Source organism: Protomyctophum bolini, assembly GCF_963924005.1.
Source record: "Protomyctophum bolini genome assembly, chromosome: 6".
Taxonomy (NCBI): Eukaryota; Metazoa; Chordata; class Actinopteri; order Myctophiformes; family Myctophidae; genus Protomyctophum; species Protomyctophum bolini.
In genome coordinates, this window is record NC_137867.1 from 37,182,759 (window position 1) to 37,193,004 (window position 10,246).

General features: G+C 42.2%; 1 protein-coding gene across 2 annotated transcripts in view; it reads left to right on the plus strand.

Moving 5' to 3' along the window:
• ciz1b (cdkn1a interacting zinc finger protein 1b) overlaps positions 1 to 3,605 on the plus strand; it is a 10,408-nt gene extending 6,803 nt beyond the window's left edge. For both annotated transcript variants that reach the window (XM_080766735.1, XM_080766734.1), the window contains exons 9-12: positions 211 to 327; positions 495 to 552; positions 2,906 to 3,023; positions 3,171 to 3,605. In XM_080766735.1, coding sequence (XP_080622861.1) covers positions 211 to 327; positions 495 to 552; positions 2,906 to 3,023; positions 3,171 to 3,273 — 396 coding nt within the window. In that variant the 3' untranslated portion in view covers positions 3,274 to 3,605. The remainder of the gene's footprint in view (positions 1 to 210; positions 328 to 494; positions 553 to 2,905; positions 3,024 to 3,170) is intronic.
• The last annotated feature ends 6,641 nt before the right edge of the window (positions 3,606 to 10,246 follow it).

The window sequence follows — 10,246 nt, forward strand, 5'->3', positions numbered from 1 at the left end:
TACAGTATGTGTATTCTAAGATAGTCGTATGTTTGACCAGACAGTGCGTAACAGCGGGAGAACAACGGCGAGCGACACATGCATTTCATTGGCTATCGCCTGTCTGCCTGCTATCGCCATTAGTTGCCGGGTCCCATTGACAAATAATGCACTTTCCGCTGTTAAAACACACTGTGAGGGTGCGTTTGATTTACTCTCCGACTCCTCCAGGTTCTTCAGGAGGAGCCTCTGGAGGAGGAGCTTATCACTGTGGATGCCGTGGGCTGCTTCAAGGAGGAAGAGGAGCAAAACCGAAGGCAAGATGAAGAGGATGGAAAGATGAAAGAGGTGATGCGCTTGGTTGGCTGTTAGCTAGCATGGTTCATTGCTAGCTTACTGTACATGGTTTGTTCGTTTTTCCTCAATGTTACCATGACTGTGATGGTTACCCAGAATTGTATGTAAACATGAATTAAAGTGTGTGTGTGCGCGCACGCGTGTGTGTGTTGTTTCAGACAGCTGAAAGGGAGGAGATGGAAGACGTTCACGACAGTGACCCTGATAGTTCATATGGTGAGTTACTTACTGTTTACATATGGTTATGGTTATACAGTAACTGTCCCATTTGCCCAGTTTGCCGCTGAACACAGTGTTTTCGGCACGGTTTCATAAATATGTGCAATGTGGCCAAAGTGTGCCGGTGGGAGGACCTATTCATACTCATAGGTGATAAGGTGACCACCGAAAACTACACCATGACGTCACGCCGCTGTCATAAGCCACTCACCGTGCATTCTTGTGCTCTAGATCAGCGGTTCTCAACCAGTGGTCCGGGGACCACCAGTGGTCGTTGAGGGTATTCCAGGTGGTCCCCAGCTAAATGATGGAGAGTGTTAACCAAGTGGACCCTTCTAGATATTTAACTCTTGAGAACGTAAAATGAAACCAAATGGACCATTTGGTTTCTTTTTACACTCTCAAGAGTTACATTATTGTTAAACATCTGCGATTCTGCATGACTTAATTTACATTAAGTCTTCACAATTTGAGAATGTAGAATTATTATTTTGCCTGTTATCTCTCCTATGGTAGCAACATCAAATTACAGCATGGACAAAATCCAACGACAACAAAATATTCAAAGTTTTGGATCTGAGAGGCTAAATCTCATCAAATGGTGGTCCGTGGCTCAAATTCAGAATATATATATATATATATATATATATATATATATATATATATATATATATACTTTTTTTTAATCCTTTATTTACCCAGGGTAGTAGCTGCTCATTTTCAGCAACGCCCTGCACACACACATTAAAACCTGGGAGCTGACCAGTACAACCACAGTCTTATACGGTCGGCCACTAAGCAGCTCCAGGGGGAGCAGTTGGGGGTTCAGTGCCTTGCTCAGGGGCACTTCAGCGGTGTTGGGTGAGTGATGACAATCACTTCCCAAACCCAGACTTTTCCCGCCCATCCGGGGAATCGAACCGGCAACCTTTCGGTAACAAGTGCTCTCCTCTAACCCTTAGGCCACCGCTGCCCCTAAAAATAAATAATGGGCCTCGATGTGAAAAAGGTTGAAAACCACTGCTCTAGATATGTTTCAGCTCCGAGCTTTTCTCTAGTTGAATGAGGTCCTGTTGCAGCTCATTCATGGAACCTTCAGCCTGTTTCTCTAATCACATCTGTATGAGCTATGACTGCATTTGCGTATCTTCAGATGTCCTGAAAGTCTTCTCTCCTGTCCTGGATCATCTGCTGAATTTCAGCCACAGTCTTTGCTTCATATCGGCCATAATAGCCCGATATTGATCGATATGTCACCAATGTTGACCGATATTTTACCGATGTTGACGAAATAATAATGTGACCGTTAATGGCTTTGAAAATGAAAATAAAAATGTAATATATCGGCTGATTTGACCCTGCATATTATCGGATGTCAATATCAGTGTACATTTCTATAGAGGGGTATGCGCATGCATAAAGTGAATGGCAAATCGAGTGGCAAAGTGAGTGGAAAAGTGAGTTGTTTAACGTCGTTTAATGCAATCAAATAGGACTTTTCTGTTTGGATGTACAGGCTGTCAAGGCCAGAAAGTTGTTTTTTGCCACTCAGTAGGTGTTCCCGCATAACTTCCAGGTATGATGATGATCATGTCACGCGCATACCCTCTGTCTATATGGTTTCACTTTGTAACGGTCTATCGTCTAAAGAAAGCTAAATATCGAGCAGACATATTCTTCTAGTTGGGTATCAAGCCCAAAGGGCGTAGACCCCTGATTGTTTCCATAAGAAGAAGCAGTTTTGGCAGTTCTGTGCTTTCATTCTTCACGAAATAGAGTGAGAGACAATAGAGGGCCATGAGAATCCCTCAGGAACTGAAGCTCACAGTCATTTATCACCTTTACATTTTATGGTTTGCTCGATCCACTTTCCTAGCCTGGTTAATAAACCAGACCGAATGAGCCGTTGGCAAAAGAAATTGCCTGCCGGCGGATTATGGTCTGGAGAGGCTCAATTGTACGCCCATTTCCTACACCAGAGAAATGGGGCGGCCAATCGGGACACGGTATGCAATATGGGCGGGCTTTGGTACAGTGACTTTCAATGCTTGAGACCTTTGACTGACAGTAGCTCTGACCAATTGCGTCAAAGAGAAAATGTTTCAACCCGCCCCCCTGGAAATGAAATCCAAGCTGAGCCTCCCCAGACTAATATCCCGCGGTCCGTGCGATATTAGTCTGGTTTATTAACCAGGCTACCACTTTCCAGTCCACAAGATGGTCACATATTTCGGCAGGTCACCAATTTCACACCACCATGCTAGAGAGAGCGAGTGTGAGTGAGCGAGTGGCCGAGATTTTGAGTAGGCCTATTGGAATTTGGCCCTGTCTAAACTTCCTCTCCTCACAGGAAGTAGTTTTGTGGTTCCTGTGTCTGGCTTCCTGTGCCGTCTCTGCAACAAATTCTTCCACCACGAGACAACAGCACGGCACACACACTGCCACACACTCACTACCTCAACGTGCAGGTACACACACATCCTCAACCTGCATGATCATGAATGTTCCTGCATGAACAATACAACGTGTGTGTGTGTGTGCATGTGCGCACGGTGTGTAAACTATTAAGTTAAGTGTAGATTAGTATTAATGTCTGTTTCTTTTGTTTTTTCCAGAACCACCGATCACAAGGGGCAGACACACACTCCAGTGGACACTGACAAACACACACAGACACATGTACACACTCCAAAACACAGACACAAACAAAGGAAATGAACACAACACTCAACAACATTGAAACAAGACTCATCAGGAACAGCAGGAAAGCGATTCAAGTGTTGGCAATAATGAGATTGTGTGAGATGACTCTTCTGTAATGATGCTTAAATTCTAGTCTCAAATATCATGGTGGTTTGTTAGAAGGTGCTCATAACTTCATATCTTTGCTGTCAGGCAAGTCTTATATATACTGTGTGTATGTATATATATATATATATATATTTATATATATAGTATATATCCTTCTAAAAAATATAAGAATATCGTGCAAATGTTAACTTCGTGCTAATGATAACTTTCATAAATTCTCGACTCATTGTGCTTAAAGTGAAGTATTTAAAACCTTTTTGTTGTTGTTTTAATCTTGATGATTATGGCATAAAGCTCATGAAAATTAAAAAAATCCTATCTCAAAATATTAGAATATTTCACGGGAACACTAAAAGAAAGATGTTTTAATCCAGAAATGTCAACCATCTGAAAAGTATATTTATGTATGCAGTTAATACTTGGTCTGGGCTACCTTTGAACAAATTATTTCATCAATGGGGCGTGGCATGGAGGTGATCAGCCTGTGGCACTGTTGGTGTGTGTGTGTACACAAGCACACACACACACACACACACACAGACACACTAGTTAGCATGCATATATAAACTGTGAAAAGGATGGACCTTCAAGGGAATGTGCAGTCCCTGGAAGGAGGCGGACAAATTGGGCATAAACATATTTATTATTTAATTTATTATAAGTTGTCCGTCTATTCTCTGGAGTGTGCAGTCCCTTCCTTTGGAGGTCCATCCTTTTTTTGTGTGTGTGTGTGTGTGTCGTCTATCTCCTTAATCTCTGCCCCCCATCTCTGGCTTCCTGGCTGTCCTAGACCAAGTTCTCACATTGAAGGAGATGACCATAGCTGTTGGAAAGCTGGCTGTTGGACCTGCTCCAGGAATCGACCTGGAGTCCCTCGTCTTGATCACTTACTTCATCAAGGGAGCTCAATGCCAATCTCTATTAAAAAACGGAACAAACTGTGTTCTGTGCGCGATGCTCTACAGTCTAGCCATGGCGCCACCACTATCCTGTAAGTAGATAAACACTGAATTCACACCAGCAGTGTCATTTTGCTGCCATGTTCTGGGAATGCACCAACTTTACATGCAAAGAGTTTGGAGAGCAGCGACTACCAATTTTCCCCGCTGAGAAATCCTCATATTTGACAATTTTGCGCAGCCATGGGAATAGCTCAAGAGGTCCAAGTATTGTATCTCTCAAGTATTGCGCAATGTCTGACATCTCTCTACCAGCCACATACTGTATATACGTACAATGGTTGTCTCCCGTGGCGCAATCGTTATGCGATGCTCAACCAATGGCACATCTCCCACACAATCACGCCGGCCAATCACAATTTGCGTCCTCACTTTTGTCTTCAATGTTTGTGTTTACACAAACCCGGAAAGGGTATTGATATCAAAATACTAGAAACCGTTTACAACCAAGCTTTCAAAGACGATCTGTATTTTTGAGGGGCGCTAGCAATGAAGCAATAGATGATAAGAGCACCCCGCACTTCACACAGGTGTGATTTTTCTTTGTTACATGTTTTGGCAGTGCATCTCTGTTTGATTGATTGAAATATTTATTAACAGTTTGCAGAATGGGTACATTTCACATGAAAGCACAACTCAATACAAGGACTGTTACTGTGAACGACACACTGATAAAGCATTACACTTGTTTACAACAGGGTCCACCATTTTCAATTCATCAGAACATTTAGAGACGAACAAATTCATACTGTCTCCACTACTTCACCACATATTCATTGAACACTTAATGAAGTAGGTCCACGAGGGAGAGCAAAGAAAAAAAGTGAAGTCCCTTCCCTTGTCCCTGCACGGGTACATCCAAGTAAGAGCTAACACAGTACACTACAGCATGTTTTCTTTGTATCTCTGACAGTAGAGATATTCAGATCAGTTAGAATGCCAGATAGCGATGATGCTAGTTTTGTGTTGTGGTTGGTTCAATTGTTCTAATGTTCCAGATATATTAGGCCTTTTTGGTTTCTTAACTTAACAATTTTGTCCACACTGATTTGGAATTGTACAGCACTGCTGCTCTGAGATGGAATGATGTTAGCTGTTGTTTGTTTAGTTTTTGAGTGGTGCTAGCCACTCCAAGTATCAGCAATGTCTGTCCGTATACATGTCTCCATGTATGTCTCCATGTCCGCTATGAGTACAGAAATAGTGTTGTTTGACCACCAAGTGTCACTGTTGTTAGTGTACAGTAGGGACTTTGACAGAAAAAGACTCGCTCACCGTATAGAAAATAGAAGTAAAACTCCTTAGACTGAGACTTAAGAAAATATTTTTTTTTTATCATGCTCATAAAGTGCTCTGTGCTCAAAGTGCAATTAAAAAGCAAACGTTTCGGTCCTAAGACCTTCGTCAGTGCTATATGATTTTCACAGACAAAGAACTTGCTCTTAAAGAGCTCCAAAACAATACAGCTCAGGTGCTGAGAATTGCTAATTACTAATTGATGACATCACCAGATGGTGGGGCGTGGACATTACAGAATAGATATACAAAATCACACAGTTATATAGGAAACAAGAATATTGCATACATCACATGTTGACAGACTTATACAATCACTTTTTGAAAATAACGTATAACTTATAGGTAGCACTGGAGGCCACCTGGATTGACAGACTGTAAATAAAAAATCCATCTAGATTCAGTTTGGAGGAGTTTAGTGTCTAAATCACCCCCTCTTCTAGATTTCTTAATTTGATCAATAACTGTGTAAGACAGATCTGCTGTGGAGTGACCGGCTTCCATGAAATGTCTGGCGACAGGAGATTTGATGTCCTTGCGTCTGATGGCACTCATGTGTTCTATGATGCGTGTGCGGACTGCCCTAGATGTTTTGCCTTCATACTGTAGATTACATTTGCATGTAATCATGTAGACTACATTAGAGGAACTACAATTCACAAATTGTCTGATAGTGTATTGTTTGTTAGTAACTGCACTTGTGCAATGTGTTCGTTTTCTTGGAGTTTTTACAGGCCACACAATGTAGACAAGGGTAGAAGCCGGTGACTCCATCCAACCGCCCTGTGTTGCTGGGGGGGTATGTAGCAGTCTGCTTTCACCATATATCGATAGATCACCATATATACTGTATAGATCACCATATATATAGATCTCAAAGCATCTCTGATCTCTGATCTATCTCTATATGATATCTTTGTACAGTTGGCAGGTAGTTAGAAAGTGTGCAGCTCAGTTTCTCCCTCATCTTGTGTGCAGACACAGTCTGTCTTTTGCATGGTGTTCTAGTTCACCGAGGATGTTTTTAGTTTTGCATCAGTGACAGTGCTTGTGTATTCTGCCACACAGTGTATTCAGTGTTTCGACCAAAGTAACATTCCAACTTGCCTGGGCTTTTCATTGATGTTTTCCTATATTTTAGGTTTTGTGTTTGTGAGCAAAGTCCCACAGCCAGTTGGTGATCATCTGTATCTTCATCTCTCTCTAATCTATGCACTGTAGACTATATTCATTGTTTCTCTAAGAAGGGTTTAAATTATTTTTTCTTGAAAGTCTGTAACTTTTTCTGAGCACATTTAGGGAAGAATGCATTTCTAATTTAACAATTTACAACTGCATGGTTTATTAAGCTGTTTTTCTCTGGGAACAGATTTTGTATGCAGTGTGTTGGTCTGAATTTGGGTTGATCAGAATTGGAAATTAACCCAAGGATTGAATCGTTGCCATGGACGTTGAATATACAAAATTACAAATGCTCCTCTATTGGGATTGAGTCCCATTTCATTTTGTTTGTTAATGGAGCCTAATTCGTTTCTAGTCCGTCCTCTCTCTCTCTCTCTCTCTCTCTCTCTCTCTCTCTCTCTCTCTCTCTCTCTCTCTCTCTCATGATCTCTCATACTCATGCACTCTCTCTGTCTTATTCTCTCTTTCTCTGTAGCTCTGTGGCACTGACCTGCTACTTGTTCTGCTTAGCATAATTAAAAAGACACACCACGTACAGAGTCACACACACACACACACACACACACACACACACACACACACACACACACGGGGGTCATAATTAAACAGACAGTGGCAGAGCCTGGTCTATAATTCATGCAAGAAATATTATGTATGCATCGCATAAAAACAACAATAACCAGGTGAAGATTTGACAGCCATTATCTGCTCCATTTACTGTCTGTCTCTGGTTATCTATCTATCTATCTATCTATCTATCTATCTATCTATCTATCTATCTATCTATCTATCTATCTATCTATCTATCCATCCATCCACATGGCCCCGTTCAGCCCTATATACATTTCAGCAAATGAAAACTCTACAAGCGCACAATGAATGTGTCGCATCGCTACGCATTGATGTGAACTTGTAGATCTGCTATTTTCACAAGTTTTATACATTTGAAAACTTAAAATGGGACAGAGGATTTCTATACTGCTGTATTTATACTTTTACTTAAGTAAAGGAATGTAGTACCGTTTCCACCACAGGTATAACCTGACGAAGACTATGAGATGATTGGCTGGTGTGTGTCTGAAGGAGATCAGAGATCACACACACCCAGATCCTACTGGGAATGTTCTCTGATAAAGATTTCATGAGAACACCAAACATGTAAAAGCATCAATATGCATGCGCGCGCACACACACACACACACACACACACACACACACACACACACACACACACAATTGGGAGATGCCTGTTTCCTTGGTAACAGGGGTGTTACTACCAATTCACATCACGTTTGGTGTGTGTGTGTGCGCACACACTCGTGCATGCATGTGCTCGTGTGCTTGTGTTCGTTAGATATTTGCTGCTCCAGCTGGGCTTCCTGGAGGCCTTCGGAATGATAGCTAAAAACGTGAGTTTTTTTCCTGATGGACCTCTGTCTCTCCACTCTGTAGTCATGGAGCAGAATCGACTTGTCTCCCCTACTATAAGCACAAGCCCATCAATGACAACGCTACCATTAGATGGATGGCCAGAACCGGTCTCCTATACTAGACTTCCTAAGAAGGAAGGTTCCATCTGCCACTTAAAACCAGAACAACTTCCTTGGCTTTATAGGAAAAACTTAAGGTAGGGCTTTGGGGTATCGTGTTACTGGCCAGATCTCAGCCACCTTTGCAACCAGAGTGGAGTGTATCTAAAAAGGATAAGGACTGATTGATTGATTGATTGGTTGACTTTTATTTCAAAGTATGCAGAATGGGTACATCAAACGAAAGCACAAGTCTGTTACTGTTGACGACACCATGATAAAGCATTACACTTGTTTACAATAGGGTCCACCATTTTCAATTTATCAGAACATTTAGAGACATACAAATATACACTTCTATAAAAGAAAAACAGGAAATCATCATCATATAAAGGAAGTAAAAAGGGAAAAACATATACAGTAGGGGGGAGGGGGGGGGGGGGACGACATCCAGACCCCCAGGAATGCGCCCAAGGGGCCAGGCCGGTTCCGGCGTGCCGCCCCACGTCTGAAACGGTTGAGAAATGACAGAGTTACCGTGTGGGGGTCCCTCTATACTGTACCCTCTACTGTACTGTACTGTACTGTACTGTACTGTACTGTACTGTACTGGCACACCCGAAATGCGTGTGTTTGTGTGTGTGTTAGGTTGCGCACAGGTGGTGAAAAACAACCATGCTGTTTTCGTGCTCAGACCCACCCAGGCACCAAGCCACACACATAGCTCCGTAAGGGAGTGGTCAAAAACAATCATTTACAAAAAAGACATGCAATAAGCTCTAATCTACAAAATTACAGTTCAACAGTTATAGTAACATAATAGTGTTCACACATCTGGCCCGACTTTAACCATGCAGTGTTTAAACTTTTCATTCAATATTTTTAGATCAGTATGTCCTTTTTTCAGTTGGTAGGGAATTCGGAATTTGGTTTTGTGATTGACTGTGAGACCTGGCTCCATGACAGTAATGCAGTAAGATATATGGGAAAATATGGCATGCGTAAACAGTTGGGCTGTCAGTGGTATATATGCTGTATTGTCTGTCCTAAAGCTAAAGCAGTTCAGGTTAGTTTTTAGGAGTTATTCAGGCCGGGTCTCCTATAGCGCTATGCCAGCAGGAGCACAGCCTATAGGGTAGGCTAATATTGTATTCATAGGCGACCATTTCCAAGGGTGCGCTCGTTTTACCCCTCCGGCTACTACTAGTCGCCCCACTCTACTATTACCGTAGTAGCCAAGGAAAGCGCCACCTTCTAATACAAACACAAAAACTCATTCTGCCAGCTGCCTCGCTAGCTTTATATTCTGATTGAACTCTTGTGTTTGTTCAGTAGGCCTATAACAAGAGTCTCTCTGTAATTGTTACTGTATGGGCCTATATATGCGCACACATTACTTGCTTTGCATAATGTTGTCATTAGGAGTCAAGCCCAAAGGGCGTATAGACCCCTTTTGTTTCCATGTAAATTCTGCCATTTTAGCAGTTGTGGCAGTTCTGAACTATCGTTCTTCACGAAATTCGGCAATATGATAGAGTGCTGTGAGGATCCCGCAGGAACTGAAGCTCACACTCATTCGACCCGATGAGTAAATTGTTATGATTTGCTCGATACACCTTTCAGCCTTTTTTGGGCCACGTCAAAGAATAACCACCCCCCTTAAAATCGCATTTCCATTCATGCGAATGGAGTCTGGACTCTGGTTACACGGGACTACAGACAGTGTTGACAGACAATTGGCTGAGCACGGAATGTGATGTATGAATGTGATGTATGAAAGAGCGCCCCAGAATGTATGAAAGAGCTAGCCTGGCTAATAACCCAGACTCAAATCACACGCCGGCAGGCAATTTGTGAGTGGTGCAACCACTCCAAGGAACAGCAATGTCCGTGTTCACCTATAGTGTTCGTTCA